The sequence below is a fragment of the Pimephales promelas genome, chromosome 18, assembly GCF_988280905.1.
Source record: "Pimephales promelas chromosome 18, fPimPro1.hap1.1, whole genome shotgun sequence".
In the NCBI taxonomy this organism is placed as follows: domain Eukaryota; kingdom Metazoa; phylum Chordata; class Actinopteri; order Cypriniformes; family Leuciscidae; genus Pimephales; species Pimephales promelas.
This window is the reverse complement of record NC_142786.1, coordinates 1,868,970-1,892,500: the sequence shown is the minus strand read 5'-3', so window position 1 is coordinate 1,892,500 and position 23,531 is coordinate 1,868,970. Positions and strand designations below refer to the sequence as shown.

The 23,531-nt window shown below is 35.0% G+C and overlaps 4 protein-coding genes across 4 annotated transcripts in view; 3 read left to right on the top strand and 1 right to left on the bottom strand.

Annotated features, from left to right (window-relative positions):
- LOC148970855 (uncharacterized) overlaps nt 1-1,246 on the top strand; it is a gene marked incomplete at its 5' end in the record, with an annotated part of 7,118 nt that extends 5,872 nt beyond the window's left edge. Inside the window, one exon of the mRNA XM_089123138.1 lies at nt 1-1,246. This exon is cut by the window's left edge and continues 3,379 nt beyond it.
- sh3bp5a (SH3-domain binding protein 5a (BTK-associated)) overlaps nt 1-3,643 on the bottom strand; it is a 21,467-nt gene extending 17,824 nt beyond the window's left edge. Inside the window, exons 1-2 of the mRNA XM_039678444.2 lie at nt 3,284-3,643; nt 1,868-1,930 (exon numbers count right to left, since the gene is read on the bottom strand). Coding sequence (XP_039534378.2) covers nt 1,868-1,930; nt 3,284-3,364 — 144 coding nt within the window. The 5' untranslated portion in view covers nt 3,365-3,643. The remainder of the gene's footprint in view (nt 1-1,867; nt 1,931-3,283) is intronic.
- Nucleotides 1-12,605, top strand: part of mturn (maturin, neural progenitor differentiation regulator homolog (Xenopus)) — a 26,778-nt gene extending 14,173 nt beyond the window's left edge. Inside the window, exons 3-5 of the mRNA XM_039678493.2 lie at nt 4,930-5,138; nt 8,215-8,337; nt 9,725-12,605. Of these exons, the coding sequence (XP_039534427.2) occupies nt 4,930-5,138; nt 8,215-8,337; nt 9,725-9,832 (440 nt within the window). The 3' untranslated portion in view covers nt 9,833-12,605. The remainder of the gene's footprint in view (nt 1-4,929; nt 5,139-8,214; nt 8,338-9,724) is intronic.
- A 1,165-nt stretch (nt 12,606-13,770) lies between these two features.
- Nucleotides 13,771-22,997, top strand: znrf2a (zinc and ring finger 2a). The gene is made up of 5 exons (XM_039678488.2): nt 13,771-14,243; nt 20,646-20,744; nt 21,241-21,346; nt 22,170-22,238; nt 22,413-22,997. The coding sequence occupies exons 1-5, from the start codon at nt 13,961-13,963 to the stop codon at nt 22,423-22,425; spliced, it is 570 nt and encodes a 189-aa protein (XP_039534422.2). The 5' UTR covers nt 13,771-13,960; the 3' UTR covers nt 22,426-22,997.
- Nucleotides 22,998-23,531: the final 534 nt, after the last annotated feature.

Sequence of the window (23,531 nt, the reverse complement as noted above, 5' to 3'; positions counted from 1 at the left end):
TCGTCTGCACCAGTCTATCTTTGTTTCTCTATCAGTTTCTCTTTCAGAGAACTACACTTCCCAGCATCCCTCGTTTACACACCTGCCCGTCATCTGTTTCACCTGTCTTCACCTCGTTAGTGTTCATCAGTCTCTGTATTTAGTTTGTTTCAGTTCAGTTTGTATTTGTTGGTCGTCGTCGTCAATGTATACTTGTCTATGTATACTCGTTTATGTGTACTCGTCTGTACTTATGTATACTTGTCTATGTATACTCATCTATGTATACTCGTCTATGTATACTCGTCTAAGTATACTCATCTATGTACACTCGTCTATGTATACTTGTCTAAGTATACTCGTCTATGTATACTCATCTATACTTATGTATATTTGTCTATGTATACTCGTCTATACTTATGTATACTCATCTATACTAATGTATACTTGTCTATGTATATTTGTCTATGTATACTCATCTATACTTATGTATGTTTGTCTATGTATACTCATCTATACTTATGTATATTTGTCTATGTATACTCGTCTGTACTTATGTATACTCGTCTATACTTATGTATACTTGTCTATGTATACTTGTCTATGTATACTTGTCTTTGTATACTCGTCTATGTAGACTTGTCTATGTATACTCGTCTATGTATACTCGTCTATACTTATGTATACTTGTCTATGTATACTCGTCTTTGTATACTCGTCTGTGTAAACTTGTCTATGTATAGTCGTCTATGTATACTCGACTATGTATACTGATGTATACTTGTCTATGTGTCTATGTATACTCATCTATGTATACTCACTATACTTATGTATAGTTGTCTATGTATACTCGTCTATACTTATGTATACTCGTCTATGTATACTCATCCAGGTATACTTGTCTATGTATTCTCGTCTATGTATACTCGTCTATACTTATGTATACTCGTCTATGTATACTCGTCTATACTTATGTATACTCGTCTATGTATACTCATCTATGTATGCTCGGGTATGTATACTCGCCTATGTCGTCTATGTATACTTGTCTATACTTATGTATACTTGTCTATGTATACTTGTCTATGTTTACTTGTCTATATATACTTGTCTATACATGTATACTCGTCTATGTATACTCATCTATGTATACTCGTCTATACATATGTATACTTGTCTATGTATACTTGTGTGATTTGAATCGCTGGAGTGTTTTCCCTTTTCATTTCTGTAAAGTTTAACTTTGCTAATAAAGCATCTACTTTGAGTTCCTTTTGTCCTCGTCTTCTACATCCTGCACAAGGCCTGACACATAGATTATGACTGCATTTTGCTCATTATTTCATACACTAACAAATGTTTTTTTTTTAACCATGGTAGTATACCACGGTAATATTTTAAATATTTTGGACTACAATGTAATTGTTACTCGGCACCTTACCTTTAACGTGGTACCAGCTCATTATTTTCTAGTAAGGGTGTATTAAAAAATTAAATCATACATCAGCCGTTCCAATTAAAAAATGTAATCATACATCAGCCGTTCCAATTTAGCAACTGGCAATTTACTATTAGTATCTCCTTTTGTGTTCCACAGGAGAAAGTTAGTCATTGGGGTTTGGAATGAAACGAGGAAGTATATGTTCCTAACTACTCCTCTATCTGTTGTGGCCCGTGGCTTTCAGAGCAGGAATTCCAGATTTGGATGGAAGAGATTTCCTCTGTCTGCTCAGTGGATTAAAAGGGTGTCAGTCGCGTGAAGGAAACGTCCTATTGGTGCGCGCCGGAGGGGGGAGGGTGCTGGGCTTTTAGACATGTCTTTGGAATTCAGCCTGCAACCATTTCCAGCAAAAACAGTGACAGCAGAAAGCAGGCATGTGAACCTTACCTCCAGTTCGGTCTCCCATCTGTTGATGTTATCGGTAGACTGATTCAGTTTCTCTAGCTCGCCCTGGTGAAGAGATAAAGCCAGATCGCAGTTAGATGTCTATTGCAATGCCAGCCACATCTGGAAAGTGTTCTTCAAGTAACCCAACACTGAAACGAAGCTCTTATGTATGTTTTTCCTCCCATGTTAGCTACACGTTGATGACACACAGATGTTTCACACTGCTGTTTTCATTTCGGGATTATTTTCTTTCATGGGTGGAGGATGAAAAACCAGTTCAGCTAGCACACCTCGTCTTACATAAAGGTTTTTCATGGTTCTTTGCAGAAAATTCTTATCAAGAGAAATTATTCATTTTAAAATGCATTTAAAAGTGTAATTTACTGTAAAGAACCCCAGCAAGCAATTTTGTGTTTAAAAGACGTCTAACGCCCAACAGACATTTAGACTAAAACCATGCAAAAATCTAAGCCCAAGAATAAACTAGTTATCAATTATAAAGAAATTAAGTAAGTGAGGAATTGAAACCAAACACATCACTGTTTAATGTGCTTACATGAAAGTTATTTTGGCAAAAACCACATGTAACTAAATTCAAGGTTATTTTGCATATAAGTACAGCCGAGCCGGACTACATGGTCTGTAGTTGACGGTGAAATGAAGACTATTGCTTGCTGGGAAAGAACTAAAACATTTCAAATGATAAAACAATTGATAGTGTGTAAAAAAAAATACACAAAAAACATGCTTTACAGAAAATTTGTTTGTGATGTTTTGGAGATTTTAGTATAAGGCTAGTGCAAACGTTTTGAATGCTATGTCAAACAATATAGCAGTGTGTCCAAATACTTTTTATGGGTCATGTAGATCGTATTCTAACCAATAAAAAAAACATAATTCTAAAAGGAATCTAACACTTCATAAGCGAGGCTTGATTCTGCATGCAGTGCACGTGAACTTAACCGTTTCCTTTCAAAAGGAAACCGAATTCTAAATATGACGTCAAAGTAAACATATGTATCTGGATGTCAACGCGGTTCCTCAATGTAACAAACAAAAGAAACAATGTAACAGAATATAAGAGATGATGTCACAATGGGGTTCCCCTGATCGAATCAAACACCATCTGTTGAACAATCTGAACCAACTGATCGGATTATCGGTGCATAGCCTATAATAGACTAATGAATCTGACGAATTTATGTGTGATCTGATCGAGCTTTAATCCAGAAAGAGTTTGACCCAGTCTAACTTCAGTTCTGGTTTCGGGAAGGTTAAACAGGAATGACTTCTGAAAATCGACATATATAACATATGAATACAGTCAAACAGCAGTCGAGTTTCGTTAATCCGCTTTATGTGAATTCTCAGATGTATCAGTATCAGTCGAAATGATTTGTGTTGCTCTGTAGCTACCTGAACCCTCGGGTCAACCTCCTCTTCCTCCAGAGACTCCGAGTCTTCATCAGATTTATTCTCTTTCTCTGTGTCGTTCATTTTAATAGTAGACGCGATTCGTTTATTATTAGCCGAACAAAGCGGGTCTGTCCGGGATAACGGGCTCCGGTGATCCGCGCAGAGCCGCGCTTCTGCGGTCACTCCATTAGTTCATCCAGACAAACGCGATTAAAAGAAACACGCACGATCCCTCATATCCAACAGATATGAATCTACAGACACAGAAACACACAAAACACCGGCCGACAGGAGAATGAGGAGCCGCTCGAGCTCGGAGATCTGATGAGATCTCGCCCGCCCCCTCCGGTGCCCTGAATGAGGGTCACTGCAGTTCAAACACACACACACACACACACACAATCAGGTGCACACATCTTTGTGGGGACTTTCATAGGCGTAATGGTTTTTATACTGTACAAACAAACTGTATATTCTATCCCCCTACCCTGCCCCTATCCCTAAACCACAGGAAACATTCTGTTTCTCATTTTTACATTTTTTATACGCTGTTTTCCTCATGGGGACCTCTGGCTGGACCCCACAATGTAGGTGATTTCAGGTTTTACTACTTGTGGGGACATTTGGTCCACACAATGTAATAAAAACATGAACACACACACACATACTAAGTTACCTCTCTAGACGGGCTTAACTTATTCTACTTACTTTTTTGGGTTTACTCTTATTTCTCAGATATTTCGCTTTATTTCCAGATATTTATCTTATATAATTAATCATTTGTAGGGAGGTTAACATAGTAGCTTATTTTCGCAATTATACTCTATATTTAAATTCATTTTTGCAATAACAGACAAAACTGCATGACGAGAGTATTGCGCTTGTTGTCATTATGCACTAGCTATTCTTAAAAATAGAATTATTCTTAACAGATATGTTTTTAGCATTATTTTCGTGGGAAAAAAAGGATGAGAATATTTTGTATTCACCACAACATTACGTGAATGTTCTTATATTTTCCCACAAGATTGTTCTTAAGACAAAACGAAAAAAATGAATGTTCTTAAAATGTAATATAATTGAAAATTTTATAATTGTTTATGTATAATTGTTACGTTTAAATTTTTCGTTCTGTTATCCCACTGCTCCAAACACTGCACTAAGGGCGTCCTCTAGTGGAGCACAATAGATACAACCTACAATGCCAATATCTTTGATGTAATATATAAATTCATTTAAAGAATTACTCTTAAATTATTTAAACTCATAAACAATTTTTTGTTTAAAATATAAATTGCGTAGGCGTATAGGCCTACATTTCTTTGAAATGTTATTGTTGTTAAAATTAATTAATATTTCCTAAAAGCATCAAAGAGATATTGTTATTAAATATATGTAGTAAGTTTGAGCAGTTGAGGAAACGGGTGTCTCTTTGGAGATGGTCTCTTATGCAGATGATGACGAGGGCGCATGTGTTGTCATGTGACGTCATCCTGCTAGAGGACAGGCGTTGTTCTCCGCACAGGCGGGCTGAACCGGGTCCGGTCCTTCAGGTCCAGTTCAGGAACACTCGAGTACAGGCCGATATGAGACAGTGAGACCTCAGCTAACACGAATCCTCTCTCTCTATCACCATGACGACGCAGCGTTAGAGCTCAGCATCCGCAGCATCAGCATCATCAGGATGGAGTTTAAAGAGCTGGTGGACACCGCGGAGAAATGGTGCTCCGGGAACCCCTTCGACCTGATCTTCGCCGAGGACGTGGACGAGAGGCGGCTGGACTTCTACGCCGAGCCCGGGATCTCGTTCTACGTGCTCTGCCCGGACAATCTCACCGGAGGAACCGACAATTTTGTAAGTATGACATAATCGAGAAATATCCTCGGGCGGAGGGGGAGCTGTGCGCGCGCCCGAGTGAGTGTGTGTGTTATAATCTAAAAACAGTCTCTTGGCTCAATTATTAAAACTACCACGGTTTCTGCACATGCTACTATGGTATTCGCATGTTATTAGACACAGGCCTGTTTATTGGAGTCACGCCTGTATATTATATATTGCCGATATACTTTTTTTATTTTTATTTTTTTGCATGTGTTTTAAGGCCTTTATCGGAAAGACAATGAAATGATGTCATTGTTGTTGACTGCAGTGCTTTCTCTACATGCCTGGCTGGATTTGTTGGATGCTATAAGGTTGTAGGATGCATCTTCCAACAGTTTCATTTTTATAAATGTAATATGCAGTGTGTAGACTGATGCATATGTTCTGGCCAGACAGGTATTGCATCAGCTCCATTTCAGGGCCATGAGGTGTGTGTTAATGTGTTTTATCGGCACAGAAGTCTAAAGCTGCACAGTTCCCTGTCATTGAGCGATATAGTGCGGAAATGCTCTGTTTTTTTTGGTGTAGTGATGAAGTATAAACACATGCTGCATTTGCATTCATGCTCCCCTTGCACATGTCTGTTGGATACGTGTTTGCTTTCTGTTATTGCATGAAGCACAACAGTTTACTGTAGTTTCCCTGACATCACAGCACATGCACATGTTGAGACGACCGCATCACCCTGCAGTCCCACAGCTCATGCAGCAGCAGGACACGGCTCTTATTACTCAGACTGATCAATACCACCATCAGCAGGGTCACCGAGAGAGAGAGAGAGGGAAAGTGTGTGTGTGAGAGAGAGGGAGATTTTACATTATTAATAGATAAAAATAATTTTTTTTTTTTTTACATTTAAAAATCTGGGGTTGTTGTCTATTTAAACTTAGATATAACCAGTATTTTCTTTGTCTTTTTTTTTCTTTAAATGGTGTAAAATCAGTAATTGTGCATGCATATCACTTATAAAATAAGTACGTTAGTGCATGCAATTTTTCGGTTTGAATTTTCACTGGTTATGATGCTATTAAAATATATAATGAAATACTAAAGGATGCAAAAAGAAGCATTTTTGCTCGTGGCCTCAGACTATAAAAGTGCTGTGCGGGGATTTATAACCAATTTCCAAATAGCTGTTCTACGTTGTTTTAGCAAGCTTGCATTTACAATAAGGTTTCATTTGTTAACATTAGTTTACAACATCAGTTAATGTGAACTAACACACACAAAAATACTTTTTTTTTTAGTAATATTAGTTTATGTTCATTTAAACATTTACTAATGCATGCTCAAAAGTTGTATCTGTTAATATTATACAGTATATTGGACCTGAGCTGACAGATGTCGTATTTTTAATATACTGTAAAAAATGTATTGCTCATTGTTAGTTAATGTATTAATTAGGGCTGTCAAACGATTAATCGCATCCAAAATAAAAGTTTGTGTTTACATAATATATGTGGGTGCACTGTGTATAATTATTTTGTATTTATAGATACACACACATGCATGTACTGTATATTTAAGAAAAAAAATATTATTTATGTATAAAATATTTATATTTATATATAATATAAATTATATATAAATCTATATACAGTATATACATGAAAATATTTCTTAAATGCATACAAGCATATGTGTGTATTTATATATATATATAATTATGCACAGTGTACCCACATATATTATGTAAATACAAACTTTTATTTTGGATGCGATTAATCACGATTAATCGTTTGACAGCCCTAATATTAATTAACCTTATTGTTAAGTGTTACCCATTTTGTTTGGTTACATTCTGGTGAGCTTTTTTAATTTTTGATTAGTTACTAATGTTGATTTTAAAATTAAATATTAAAAAAGACATTTTAACATTATAAGAATGTCTGTAAGTGAATCTAACTCTGGTTTGGATAGGGTTAGGAGGTTTTCCTCTCTGTTCCTCTGACAGATCATGATGCATAAATAATCTCTGAAATCATATTAATAGCCTTAGTTGAGCATTAGAAGAACTATTATAAACTTTTAATTTTTCTAGGACATGCATATAGATGTTAGCCTCAAACTGACATGAATTAACAGCTTTGTGGAGTCCAGAGAAACCTATGATTGAAATAGTTGAGTTGAGAGATTATGATGATGATGATGATGTGTTGTGTGTCATGTCCTTGTTCTCAAATCTGCAATCCAGAGCCCTGAAACTGGCCTTACATCATTTTTCATGAAGTGTGCCGCATTCAACACACAAAACATTGATCTATCTTAGTTATAACAGCACAAACTTTTCTTTGTTATTGCTCTCTGGGATATTCAGAGTGCCAGTATCAGTAAACAAACACTGAACAACAGAAATGTATCGTATAACACAATTCATTTGACTTTTACTAACCGAACTCTATGGTCTATTGAATTGTGTTCGAATCCGATTCTGTTTCCTCATTAGATATTTTTCTCAAATGCAGTTTGGGAGGAGAAGATTATTTGGGCCATCTACTGAAAAATGGTCCCTCTCGCTCGGATAATTATAACGGGACAAAGAGTTTTAGTGTCCCAGATTCTCTGCATGAAGCTCAACTTTGAGTTCAGAGAATTCCTTGATACCTATTTAATAAATCCAGGAATAAATATACCAGGGAGTTTGTATATTTGCATATTTGTAGTCTGATTTTCCAAAGGATAATGAATATAAAAATTAGATTCATGCATTTGGCAGATGCTTTTTATACAAAGTGAATTTGCAGATATATATATATATATATATATATATATATTTTTTTTATTTTTATTTTTTTTCTCTCTCTTTTTTGTGTTACATGATTTATGACATGATTTCTAAATGACTGACCGAAGAAATAAATAAATACAATAAATACAATATATAAATATATATATATATATAAACACTATCAGGATTGAAATATGGTTGAATAAATAAACATCTGTCTCAACTATAAAATGTTAAATGTAGTTATGAGTGAAATATTTGGACCACATTGAAACTGCTGGTGAAATGAAGTGTTGAATCTAATCGTGTGTGTGTTTTCAGCACGTGTGGAGTGAGAGCGAGGACTGTCTACCGTTCCTGCAGTTGGCGCAGGACTACATCTCGTCCTGCGGGAAGAAAACACTGCTGGAGGTGCTGGACAAAGTCTTCAGATCCTTCAGGCCTGTAAGTCTCTCTCGCTCCACATTATTCACATATTCAGCCAGGTAGAACTCAATATTTTACTGTTTTTTTATTCGCTTTAGTACTGTTTTCACATGTAAGCTTTAAATTTTAGTAAAAAAAAAATTCCAAACTGGTCATACTTGTAGTTTTGAAGTCATTCTTTCAAAACCTGATCCCATGCTTTCATTACAGTTACACACATTTTAGTCCACATAATCAGTTTCAAACACAAGATTATTGTAATCTGTAATGTGAACATTTGGTTTAATCATCGAAACACAACAGTGACCTTTTAATTTAGTACTTTTAACAATCAATTAATTCAACAGCAAACAATGCAAGATACATTTCAGCCTTGTTGTTAAAATAATTACAGTAATACATTAGAAAATACACTTACATTACATAACTAATGAAAATGAATCCATAATGTTTGTAATAGTATCTATCCAGTGTGTTATCAAAAGGTACAAAAGCTGTTACCTCAAGCCAATTAGATAACGGCCACATTGAGCTGACCAATCATAGCACGTTCTCGCTACAACCAATCATGTTAGGCTTTACACTCGGCCCTGAATTAAAGGAGTAGCTCACTTTTAAAAAAACTTTTGCTGATAATTTACTCACCCCCATGTCATCCAAGATGTCCATGTCTTTCTTTCTTCAGTCGGAAAGAAATTAAGGTTTTTGATGAAAACATTCCAGCATTTTCTCCATATAATGGACTTCAATGGGGTCCAAACGGTTCAAGGTCCAAATGACAGTTTTAGTGCAGCTTCAAAGGGCTTTAAACGATTCCAGACGATGAATAAGGGTCTTATCTAGCGAAACGATCGCTCATTAAAAAAATAAATCAAAAAGTTTAAGTTTTATAAACACAAATGCTCGCGTTGCTCTGTTCTGTGATGAGTGTTCAAACTCTTCTGTTTGAACTCATTCATCAAAATGAACTTTCTTCGAGTCATGACTCCTATGATCCTAGATAAGACCCTTATTCATTGTCTGGAATCGTTTAAAGCCCTTTGAACAGTTTGTAGTTTGCACTGAATCTCTCATTTGGACCATGAACCGTTTGGACCCCATTGAAGTCCATTATATGGAGAAAATCCTGGAATGTTTTCATCAAAAATCTTAATTTCTTTTCGACTGAAGAAAGAAAGACATGGACATCTTGGATGACATGGGGGTGAGTAAATTATCAGCAAAAGTTTTTTTAAAAGTGAACTACTCCTTTAACTTTGCTCATGCATCTGCTTCGGCTCAAATAGGAAGTGTAAGACTAAGGCTTCAGTAAAATATGTTTTGAATATGTTTAAACCAACCTTCTAATGGAATGCATGTTGCATCTAAACATTCTATTCTGTTCTGGTTTGATTCTGTCCTGCAGCTCCTGGGTCTTCCAGATATCGATGACGACACATTCGATCAGTATCATGCAGACGTGGAGGAGGAACCAGAGCCAGACCACCAGCAGATGGGCGTGAGCCAGCAATAATGAGGCTCAGTCTCTGCATCAAGCCCTGCTCTCGTAACCTTACTCACTGGCTCTTCCCCTTACACACACACACACACACACACACACACTGCATCATTACACCCTTTAATATCCGGACTGCTTTTCCTGCACCCTGATTTTAACTCAAATGATCATGTTGTTTTGATCTATATGTCAATATCTGTCATGTCATGATAACTCTAATCACATTCAAGCAGAGATGAAAACAATTATCTCATTCTCAGCTCTCTCTTTATTTATTTGAAATCTCCCTAACCCATCATGTGACTGGAGTAACGTAAAGATCATAAGGTAGTAAATATGTTCAGAATAGAATAATGCTGGATTGTTGTCACATGATTACGTTGCATGTTTAATTCAGCGAGTGGCGTGCTGTTGTCATCTTCAAAAATACGGATGTTTTGAATCCAATCGTGTGGTAAAAACACCTTAGTTCTTCATAGCCTGATCAAAATTGTATTTTTATTGCATTCCTATTCATAATCAAATTGAAAATGGAAGGTAAATGCATTGCATTATGGGATATAGTCCCATATTTTAATAAATGTTGAATATCATTGATTGGGATATTCCATGCAACACACAAAATTAACATATATACTGCAAAATAGAGTCGTGTGCAGCCCTTACGAACATGCTCAAGTTGAATAATTAAAGATTACGTCATAAGAAAAGTCTTTTTGGTGGGAATAACGTGCACCAATTAATCCGCCAGGAACATGCAATATTAAAGTAATTAGGCTCGATTTTGATTTCATGTTGGCCGTGGAGAATCTTAGATGTCGATTGTGGATCTGTTGTACCCTTGAATGAGACTCATGTCTGTGGGATTGTGCTTGTATTGAAATGTACTTTAAATCACTTCTAAATGACAAAATAACCAAAGCTGATTGCAAGCGCATACAAAGCATCTGTGGTCAAGGATCAGATCAGAAGTCTGATAATCGCTGAGGAAGAGTTGATGAGGTTATTGTGTGTGTCTAACAACGCTCTTATTTTAATCCTCTCTTTGCCTTGATTGTCTTTTGATTGTATTAATCAACATATTATATCTAGTCCTCTGAGTTAAAGGAGTAGTTCACTTTTAAAAAAAAACTTCTGCTGATAATTTACTCACCCCCATGTCATCCAAGATGTCCATGTCTTTCTTTCTTCAGTCGGAAAGAAATTAAGGTTTTTGATGAAAACATTCCAGGATTTTCTCCATATAATGGACTTCAATGGGGACCAAACGGTTCAAGGTCCATATGAGAGTTTCAGTGCAGCTTTAAACGACACCAGACGATGAATAAGGGTCTTATCAAGCGAAACGATCGCTCATTTAATAAATAAATAACAAAGTTTAAGTTTTATAAGCTCAAATGCTCGCCCTGTTCTGTTCTGTGATGAACGTTCGTGACTCTCCTGTTCGAACTCGTTCATCAAAATGAACGAATCTTTTTTCGAGTCATGACCCTTGATAAGACCCTTATTCGTCGTCTGGAATCGTTTAAAGCCCTTTGAAGCAGCACTGAAACTGTCATTTGGACCTTGAACCGTTTGGTCCCCATTGAAGTCCATTATATAGAGAAAAATCCTGAAATGTTTTCATCAAACACCTTAATTTATTTTCGACTGAAGAAAGAAAGACGTGGATATCTTGGATGACATGGGGGTGAGTAAATTATCAGCAAAAGTTTTTTTAAAGTGAACTACTCCTTTAAGGCTTAACCAGACAAAGATAAAACTGTGTATCCAATTCAAGAAAACAAGTTCTGTTTCACTCTCTTAAAATAAAGGTTCTTCAGCGCATCTGAATCCACTTCTTATCAAGAACCTTTTTATTTTGGGCCTCATAGGGTTCTCGAGTGGCTATGTACTTCTTTAAAACGTTGATTAGGCAAATTATTACGTATTTAATTCACCAGAACTTCCCAGAATGCTCTTTTTTAAGAATTAGAGAATGAAAAGTTCTTTTTGGAATGTTCCTGTGAATCCCTGGAACCTTTATTTTGAAGAGTGATTATCAGCTGAGTGATGTCACTGCGGTTCATGGTCACGTGACCTCTTTAAAGCATCGTTTATCACTCCGCTGTCTCATATCTCATCATGATGACTGCACCAGGACATACTGTACGTGAATGTGATCCTCCTCCGTCTTCTGCTTCCATAGTGTCTTCCTGCACACGTCGAGCGTAGAGATGAAGTCACACCAACATTATACGGGAGTGTGTTGCTGAGATCAAAGCTGCTGTTTTTCTGACTGTCTTTATGTAGTTATGTAACCGTTAACGCTCTCTCTGTACCAGATTGTGATTTTTATTTGGTTTTGTTTGTCCAAAAGTCTTCAGAGATAATTTTGCTCAACAATAAAATGTATATGTTTGTTTAAATATATTATTTTTGTCTTTATGTACTTGTGTAACAGTTCTGTACTGGATTTGTGATTTCTGTTTTATTTTAATTATTTATATTATTTATTAATTATTGTTTATTTGACCATTTTATTAATATTTATGTATTTACTCACTCCTTTAGGTGTGTAAATCCATTTGTGGATGATATTTTGAGTCACCTTTATAACTAATTTAATTTCTCAGAACATTGTTCAAATCTTACAATGTGGTAATTGGAAATATTGTCATTGATTTAGATGAATATTGATCAACCTGTTGTTTAGAGTCATTTAGAATTAAACTGGAGTAAAACTTGTTTGGGTCAGCATGTACTGTAACCTAAAATTCAGCAATTAAATTTGAACCTTATGAGTGTATTTTGTATTTCTTAGCTGTGTTTTCATAATTATTCGATCACTGTTTTTCCAACACATACAGTATAAGCTGTAAACTTCTCCAGAACACATGATGACACATTTTGACATTAAATATTAGACTTTGTATGTTATGAGATGTGAATGGGGTTGCAAGTTTCAATTTACCCATGAAGTCAGTAATTGAAGTAGGCAAAGCTTTAAAGGAGTAGTTCACTTTTAAAAAAAACTTTTGCTGATAATTTACTCACCCCCATGTCATCCAAGATGTCCATGTCTTTCTTTCTTCAGTCGGAAAGAAATTAAGGTTTTTGATGAAAACATTCCAGGATTTTCTCCATATAATGGACTTCAATGGGGACCAAACGGTTCAAGGTCCATATGAGAGTTTCAGTGCAGCTTCAAAGGACTTTAAACGATTCCAGACGATGACTAACGGTCTTATCTAGCGAAACGATTACTCATTTAAAAAATAAATGAAAAAGTTTAAGTTTTATAAGCACAAATGCTCGCCCTGTTCTGTGATGAGCGTTCGCGACTCTCCTGTTCGAACTCGTTTATCAAAATGAACAAATCTTTTTTTTTTTTTAAATGAGCGATCGTTTCGCTTGATAAGACCTTTATTCATCGTCTGGAATCGTTTAAGGCACTTTGAACAGTTTGCACTGAAACTGTCTTTTGGACCTCGAGCCGTTTGGTCCCCATTGAAGTCCATTATATAGAGAAAAATCCTGGAATGTTTTCATCAAAAACCTTCATTTCTTTTCGACTGAAGAAAGAATGACATGGACATCTTGGATGACATGGGGGTGAGTAAATTATCAGCAAAAGTTTTTTTAAAAGTGAACTACTCCTTTAATGACTATACGCTGAGTAGAAAATAGTAATATGACAAATCGGTTTTAGAATTTAGCATTTACTCTACAATAGCCTATTATTAGAAAAAAAACGCTATCTTGCAAGGGAGTTGTATATGCTCAGATTCTCAATCTGGAAAGATCAGCAAAGATTTCTAGAAATTTTGAAATAAAGTTACGTAGCCTAATAACATATTTCAATTCTGGGTTCCTGCATGTTGGAGAAGAAGGTGAGCATATTTCATTGAAATGTTATAATAGCTTCAAATGAGCAGAGAAAAAGGAGGAAGCAGCGGTGAATCACGTGATCCTGACATCACTGTGTTTGTGTTAGTGTGCGGTGTGCTCGACTGGAGTTACTCAGAAGTGGGAAAAGTTGTCTGGGCTTCGCTCTATTGAGCGTTTAATGCATATTTTGCGTTTCCTCCTTCGATATTTCGAGGCTGCAGGTTCAGTTCGTGGTTTCTAGGAGTTTTAATGACCGATAGCCTATTATAAAGTATGGGTCAGAAACAGAGCAGTCCGTCAGCGGGTATCCGGGTCAGGTCTTACTCCGGGTCCGATGTGAACAGCGGGAGCGCGCGAGCTGCGGTGTTGCGCTATTACGCGGGCGGGTCGACGGGTCAGATCGGGGAACGGGTCCAGTATTCATCACACACACCCGGCTCATTCATCCAGAGCGCGATTATACCCACCAGCGGCCGGAGAGATGATGAGACTGACGGGCAGAGGACACTGATGATCGGCTCTTTACCTGCACACCTGACGCCTCACATGCTGGGCGGTAAGAGCTGCGATTATATCACTCAAATAACACGTATGATTAAAAATATATATATATTATAATGAATATCAATACGTGAGATAGGCTATATATAATGTATGCACAAATGCCAATATTCATAAGCATTATTATATTAATCTTTTTGACCGTATATGATTAAATGCTTGAGCTTATCATAATTACAAGCTGATATAGGGATAAATTCAGGTTGATTTGAACACTTTTCACAGTCATTTCAATGGCAAAAATGGTCTCAGTAAACCTGAATTCACCCCATGTTATAGCTTATTGACCATTGGTTTTGATTATGATTTGGTATATAATGCCATCAATTGTCTCTTTCTTATTGGCCTAATATGGTTATTCTGCTTGTTTATAATCAAAGTCTTATGCATTAAAATATATTAATGAATCTTGTTGACATTTTATCATGAATTAATTATAATCACATTCACAAGGTCATGTATGTATTGTTATCATAATCTAGTTTATCAACCTTATCATCAGGCTTAGTTGTGTAATGATGCCAGTAAATCCATGTATGCAATGCATTGCATTTACTTTTACAAACTATAATGTACATTATTTGTATTATGTGAAATTGCTTATTGTATCATATGCCAGTGTTATCACAAATGCATTATAATATAACTTATCTTATTGACCCTATTATAGGAGCTTATTATAGTACGGTCATTAAATATATATTTTATAATATGGGATAGAGAGAGATTTCTAATACATGGTTTTAAAGTTTTAACAGACCACCTTTTCTTGACTGAATGTTTCATGGCATATTTGACGGGTTTCGTTGGTGTGTGTGTGTGTGTGTTTCTGTGGATCAAGTTTTGAACAGTGTGATCTAGAGCAGAACTGAATGCTGACCGTTGTGTTGTTGTGGATTTGTTACGGTAACTATAAACACAGAGACTTCCTCATTTAATAATTAGAGAACATGGAAAAGGATGAAGCATTGTTGGCTGAATGACTTTGAAACATACTAAATTATGAAAATAAATCAGTACTTTGCTAAAAGGTTTGACTGTTCAGATTAAGGTCAGGTCAAAAAGATTAGACAAATATAATATTATATAAAAAGTTATATTTTTGTGACCTTTGAGTGGCAATAAATATCAAACCTTTATTGTGTTAAGTTAAGTTACAATGGTTATTTAATATAATCTGATAATGACAGAGTATATTAAATAAATCATTAATGAATTGTCCGGTGAATTTCTTGATAGTTCAGATTGATAAGAATCAGAGGGAGCGAACAAACACACATGGACGTGAGAGAATCTGCAGCATCAGTCATGTATAAATGCATTGCTTTTCATTATTTGACAGTTATATTTGTTAACAAGACATTTACGAGCAATAGTTCCTGTTCAAAACCTTCTTTATGAGTCGTGTTGGGAGTGTTGGGTTGCCAGATTTTTGATTTGTGAGGCAAAATCTGACCTATAAAGTATCATTATTATTATTATTATTTTTTTGCTATTGTAATTGCAGCATCAAACAGAAATGAAAAAGCATTTGGTTGAAATGTCTGGTTTGTTTCCCCAACAAAGACACTTACTTTTCAGAAAATCAACCTATAAATGGTGTATTTACTGGGACATTCTTCTGCACTTTATGTGTCAGATTAAAGAGTAAAGGTCAAAGTGCAAGAGGCATGTGTGTGTCATGTGTTGTCTGTCAATAATATGTGTTGATGTGTGTGGTAAAACATATTCTCATCAGTTCAGATAATGAGCTTAAAGTGATTTTTTTTTTTTTTTTTTTTAAAGAGAAAATTCAGACAATTGCATAATTACATAACCCAAACAGAATGTGCATAAACTGAATTGGATAAAGCTTGTAGTTAACTCAGCCAAAATATTATTGTTGCTGACCAGTTAACATGGCATTGCCTTCTAAATCTACTAAGCCTAACCAGCCTAATTTATTTTATGATGTTAAGTAAATACTGTGCAAAAATATGTGATCTGGTGCCAGATTCACGAAAATCTTGAGCAGGGTGCAATTCTTAAAAATACTCAAATTTGTAAAGGTTAAGTATGTAACCTTCTTACCAGTAAGAACTGATAAGAGTGTAAATGTGTACCTTGTAAGTCGCTTTGGATAAAAGCGCCCGCCAAATGCATGAATGTAAAATTAAACTGGGTTAAGAGAATGCATTTTAACATGAAACATCTTCCAGTTCATTAGTCTCAACCTCAGACGGATCTTTGGCTGAACGTCTGATCCCAGATAGCAAACTGACATTGAATCAACGTGGAAATATGACATCGAAACAACGTTGATCTGACATTGTTTTGCTCATCGAATTAACGTTGAACCAACGTCAGACGCGTCATTCTTTCAAAACTAACGGAAAATCAACTTGAATCAACGCGTTGTTTCAACGTTATGAAAGCAAACCAATTTTCGATTTTCATTTAGCTTTGAAGAATGCCGCGTCTGACGTTGGTTCAACGTTAATTCGATGAGCAAAATCAACGTTGTTTCAATGTCATGAGAGACGTCGATTCCACGTTGATTCAATGTCAGTTTGCTGTCTGGGATGCATGGGGCACACAAAATTGGAAAAAACTTCAGGAGTTTCGAAGTCGTCATCTGACGTGTGTGTCGGTTCTTTAACAGTCCGCCTGAAAACAAAGATGTTATGGAGGAAAAAAACTGTGACGAATTAATTTGATCTGGATCAACTAAATGCTGAATTTTCTAAGTTTGCAGCATAGACTCTTTAAAATACGTCCAAGAGTTTTACACACACATTTTACACGTTACATTTTCCCTAAACGCGAAACAAAACTAACTGTGATTGGTTACTTTACACGTAGGGCTGTCAAACGATTAATCGCGATTAATCGCTTCCAAAATAAAAGTTTGTTTTACATAGTATATGTGGGTGCACTGTGTATAATTATTTATATATATATATATAACACACACATGCTTGTACATATTTAATAAATATTTTCATGTATATACTGTATATAGATTTATATATAAATATAAATATTTTATATTTAAATAATATTTTTTATTTTTTATATATATATAAAATAATTCTACACAGTGCACCCACATATATTATGTAAACACAAACTTTTATTTTGGATGCATTTAATCGCGATTAATCGTTTGACAGCCCTATTTACATGTCAGTCAGACTACTAATATATACACATATCAACACAGCTAAAAGTATTTCTAATATGTTGGACCTTATACTTTTACTTTGACATGCCTTAATAAGCACCTGTAAGAGCTGTGCGTGTGATGTTTGGGTTGTGGAAGGCTTTTTATTTTTGTTATAGGTGTCACTATCGTTTCAGAAACTACATACTTGACCTTTAAGAGTTTTATTTTTCTTAAGAAGAACGTATCAGGTTTTGGTGTTATCTGATTGTATGACTCAACTCAATAAAAAAGAAAATCCTGCCTCTATTTTTGCTGCATGCAGATTACCCATAATAATCATAATAACGCTGTGACTATTTCCATGACTGACTTGATGGGAGTTTTGTTTTGTAAAGTGCACTCACTGTGTATTTTAAATAGTTATTTTTTTATGAATGCTGCCAAAACAATTTTTCCTAATAATTATTAACTTGATAAAATATATATATTTTATTTATTTTAAGTTTCTATTTGAGACTATTTTGTAAAGTGGTTACTAAATATAATTTATATAATTTTAGTATTAATATTGTTTAATATAACTCTGTATAATTACAGTGTTTAGAGAGTTTTTTTTCTGTACTGTACATGTACTGTATCTAGTATATATCCACATCAATCGATATTAAATCGAGATCAGAACTAAATCAAATCGCATTCTTGTGAATCAAAAGCGAATTGAATGTGAATTGAAATTGGTGTCAATACAAAGCCCTTCTCTAGACATTGTTGTTGGACAGTGGTGATCCTTAAGCAACCTTTGCCATCATAACTCAGGCATGTGTTTCAATTCGACCTTTAACCCCAAACATCAGCATAAAGTTCCCTTGTAGACCTTGATTTCACTAGGCTACAACACATAAACACACACAGCTGTCTTATAGATTGTCTGAAGGAGGCTTCCCGTGATCACACAGCTGACCTGTGTTTTGTTTTGTCAGTGCATGATACACAGGTGTGTGTGTGTGTGTGTGTACCATTTTGAGTTTTAGATCATTTTAGAGAGGAACTTTAGTCCATTCCTCACATTCGGTCTTCTCTAAAGGGCTATTTGAGGGTTAAGACTTGGTTTTAGGGTTAAGGTTAGAATTAGGTTAAGAGTTAGGCACTAGTTGTTATTAAGGTTAGGGATTGCATTTTATCATTAAATGCCCTCAAAAGATGTGTGTTTGTTGTAACCCAGCTCTCACAAGAGTTTAGACTCACTCTCATAATAACATTTGCCTGCTTATCTAGTTAGTGATTTACAGGTCAATGCATAAATGATTTCTCACTTAAGAAACTGTTCAACGCATCAAAACCGCTGCAAATCTCTACAAAGTGTACTTTCATGTAGTGCTCAGATTTGTGCATGCACATCAGAAATGCATTATAATTAATAATAGGCTTCTAGCTCAATTCTCTGTATTGTGTTCTGTTGCATAATTTATAAGCATATATTTACTTTGATGTGTTGATTGGGTCTTATACATAATCTTTTATACAGAGTCTGTGTAAGAGATCCAACGAATGCTTTATTGAAAGTGTGAGTGTATTGCATGAGAAAAAAAATTAAAGTTTACAGGGTTTTTAATGACAATAAACTATACTATAATGTTGAAAATTAGGTAAAATAATGCAGTGGGGAATATATGTGTGTCCTGATAATTCCAAATGTCTTATTTTACCTGTAAAATCGGCCCACACTGTACAAAATAATCATGATTTTTAACGGTGAAAGACTGCTGCAGTGCAAAACTGTTAATTGGTTTAGAGAAAGTTTCTGTACTATATACGGTAAATAACTGTGATAGATCTCATGGTATATTTAATGTAATTTTACTGTAAAATACGGTTTTTGAAAGTTAAAAAGAACAACTCATTGTATAATTTACAGTGAAAAAACGTAAATTGACATTCCCACAATTCCCTGTGACACTTCACATTTGATGTATTTTTGTTGAAATAACTGTTTCTTCATAGTTTTCTTATTTTTTGTGTACATTAGGGATGTATGTTACATTTTAAATTAATATTTATTGCATTTATTTTAAATTTCATGTGTGTTACCCTGATGGTGTTTCACTGTAAAAAAATCTTTTCATGATTAGTAATCGCAACATTTTTTCTTTTGTCAAATCAACTTAAATAATTTATTTAGTTCAGATAACATATAATTTTGAGTTTCTGATGGTTAAATCATTCTCCTTCGTTGTATTAACTCACTTTTTCCATTTCAATGAACTTAAAATTTTAAGGCAACCAGGTTACTTACTTTTTTTATTTAAACCAACAATATTTATTAACTTTCTTGCAGAAGAGCTGTTTGTGATGAACTTTGATTGATCATGTGACTCATCATTCCTGTGATGATTGTTGGTTGTCAGTGTGTTACAATAGTACAAAACAGATATCAATACATCAATAGGTTGGTAAATTAAGATTATATCAGATAATGAAATACAGTTTATTACTGTAAATTTTAAGTTAAGGCTGTAAAACCAATAACGTTGCTACCGTATATATATTTGACGGTAAAGTTCTGGCAACAACTGACGTTTTTTTTACCGTAAAAATTGCGGTTTTATTTTTTACAGTGTACATTATTTAAAATATGTAGTGAGTGACGGTGCAAGCATTATGTGTCTAACATAATTCTGTATTTTCAGCTTCAGAATTGATTACACCAGCTTTATTCGGGTGTCATATTGCCCTGTGTGTTGAGGATCAGGAGAGCACCCCTGATGTAGCCGAATACCACATTTAGCATTTTAATCAACAGTATGTTTTTACCATATGAACTAATTAATTAATAACAGAAAACAGAACTTGAATTTGCCTTAAATGTTTTGTGATAGTACCGTATGTCGTGACATGAGTGTATCGTTACACCCCTACAGTATATCAGACCTTTGTTTCAGTGTAATCACGATGAACTTCATTTGAAATCCGTCTTTACAGCCATGTGCAGCTCGAGCACGTGTTGTGGATTTTATGCATCAGATATTACTTATATTGTGTTGATAACCCAGTAATTCACATTACAGTAAATTGACGAAATTACAACATTTCCAAAATGGCTTTTTATGGACGGGTAATCTTATGATTGCTGTTCACTGAGAGGAAGTAAATAAATAGGTTTTGTTATCTTTCAGCTGACCTATATAATGTAGAGAAAATCATACACACATGACAATGGTCAAGAATGAGTTTTGTGTGTTCGGTTTGTTTCAGTTGGATTCGACTGTCCCTTCTGCTCCAAGTTTGTCTGCTCGGATGAAATGGAAGTTCATTTGCCCATGTGTTTCTCCAAACACAGACTCTATTATAATGGTGAGAAACCCTCCACTATCACACTGTATATCATTGGCCTGTTTCTGCATTTCTGAGCTCTCACTGATAAAAAACATATTTCATGCTGGACTGGCTTGTTTCTGTCTGTTTTAAAGGGATACTCCACTTTTTTTGAAAATAGGCTCATTTTACCACTCACCCAGAGTTAAACAGTCAAGTTTTACCGTTTTCGAATCCCTTCAGCCGATTTTCTGATATTTAGAAGAATATCAGTAACCAGACAGTTTCTGGTCTCATTGACTTCCATAGTATATTTTTTTCCTACTATGGAAGTCAATGAGACCAGAAACTGTCTGGTTACTGATATTCTTCTAAATATCAGAAAATCGGCTGAATGGATTAGAAACGGTAAAACTCGACTGTTTAACTCTGGGGGAGTGGTAAAATGAGCCTATTTCCAAAAAAAGTGGAGTATCCCTTTAAAGCTCATTTGTTTAGTTGTGTAACTGATGCTGTGATGTTTACCTGTCTGTAGATGATGTTTTATCCCAGGACTCTGGTGAGTGTCCGATATGTCTGGATGACATGGTTCAGGGCGACACCATCGCTCGACTGCCCTGTCTCTGTGTCTACCACAAAGGGTGAGAAACATTTACTAACACACAGTGTGCCAGTTACACATTGACTTCCAGGGTTGTTGTTTTTTCAGTTTACATAGTTTATGTAGTGCATGTTTGAATCAAGTTAATCAAATATAATTCAAATAGATATAATTTACTGAACAAAAATTTCCAAAAAAACATTATGCATTGCACACAATAGCTCTTAAAACAGTTTCACCTATACTTCGAAACATTGTACATAGGAAACAAAATATTGCAAAAAAAAAACCAAATATTGGTTTGGGCCAATATGTATTGGCCCAAACATCAGGCAGTTTACCGTATAAACACTGCCTTATGTCTGTTGCCGATGACATCACCAAGAGCTAAATGAAATATTAGTGCAAAAAAGGTCTCTGTTATTTAAAAATGAAAAGGCCACTGCATTTGCTTTCAATTTATTACCAACTTACACTGTACATGGATAAATCAGAGAATGGATCAAATACAGCAGCCTGTATTTGTGAGTAGTGAAGATTTGCATCTTACGCAATGATAAAATATTGGTATGAAAGATTTTGAAAATAACAACAACAAAAAAATTTACAAACAAATTTTACAAACTCGCATAGCTTACTGTTACTATAGTTAAGAACATTACTTGCATGCATTTTATTTTAAAATTCAGAGCTATGTGTTCTTTCAATTAACAGTATTTTATTATTTATGATTCATTCACACACGACGTAAACCTATAGATAAACCAACATTAACATTTAATTTTAATGAACTGCATAGAATACACTTATATTCATCTATATTTATATGTGTGTGGAAATCATCTCATCTTCTGCTCCTCCAGGTGTATAGATGAATGGTTCGAGGTCAACAGGTCGTGTCCAGAACATCCCACAGATAAACAGTTAAACAGGTCAGATGTTACACACTTTACACTGATAGAGAGATTTCAGATTATACAAATCCAAAGTGTTCGTTGCATTACTATATGCAACTTTCTAATGAATTATTAAAAAAATGTCATTTCATGCCCAGTACCATATTCATGCCACATTCCACACAAAACTGTGTATTTTCACTCCTGCAGATTTTTCCAGTAAAGAAGAGCTCATCTGATATTTTCTCCAGGATCTGAGCAGCTTTGACACTAGATGATGAATCCATCACCATCTGAGACCTTTAATACGGAGCTAAAACCTGCTGTGCCAAAACTGAATGAAATCATGCATAATATACTTTATACAGTTCTATTATCAGCCCTGGAGGTCTGAAACAGTAATCGAGCCACCATCTTTACCAGTGTAGATCTTCAGAGATCAGATGATGGACTACAGAAGAACATAGTGGTTTCATGATCAACAACCACATGATGTATATTTTCCCAACAGATCTTTCTGGTAAACTGTTGTTATCCAAAAGAAGAGTTTTGTTTTTATGAATGAAAGAATGTCAGGTAAAATAGCAACATGAAAGATTGATTTATTTTTTGTACACTTTTAATTTTTGAAATTATTGGTTCTTTATTTAATCGTTCTTTGTTTGTTTACTGATTTTTAATGTGTTGCTGTATATGTAACATACTTGTGAATAACAAAATAATATATAATATTCCCACGGGTTCTCTCATCGAGCATAAATTCATGATTGTAAATTAAAAGGACTCTGGGATGTACAGACGTCTGTCCTGTTCTGCTTTGTCTTAAATTATGTAGGTTGGTTGAAATTAGCAGTGCTATATATAAAAAATTTCAAACATCACTTGAAAATAAATGTCAAGAAAATGTAAATATGTCTTAAATAAAACCGTATATGCAAAATAACCAACAATAGAACAATGTGCTTTGATTTAAAGATATAAAGATGTTGAGATAAGGCAGAAGTCCTGATAGGGTTATGAGATGAGATATTAAAGGGATACGCCACTTTTTTTGAAAATAGGCTCATTTTACCACTCATTTTACCACTGAAGTCAATGAGACCAGAAACTGTCTGGTTACTGATATTCTTCTAAATATCAAAAAATCGGCTGAATGGATTAGAAAACGGTAAAACCCAACTGTTTAACTCGGAGTGGTAAAATGAGCCTATTTCCAAAAAAGTGGAGTATCCCTTTAACAATGAGGCCTGAGGCTTTGTGTGCTGCGATGTTCAGTGTGACAGAAAATAGTAAATTACCACTAGGCCTTAAAAGTTAACGTGTAGATGA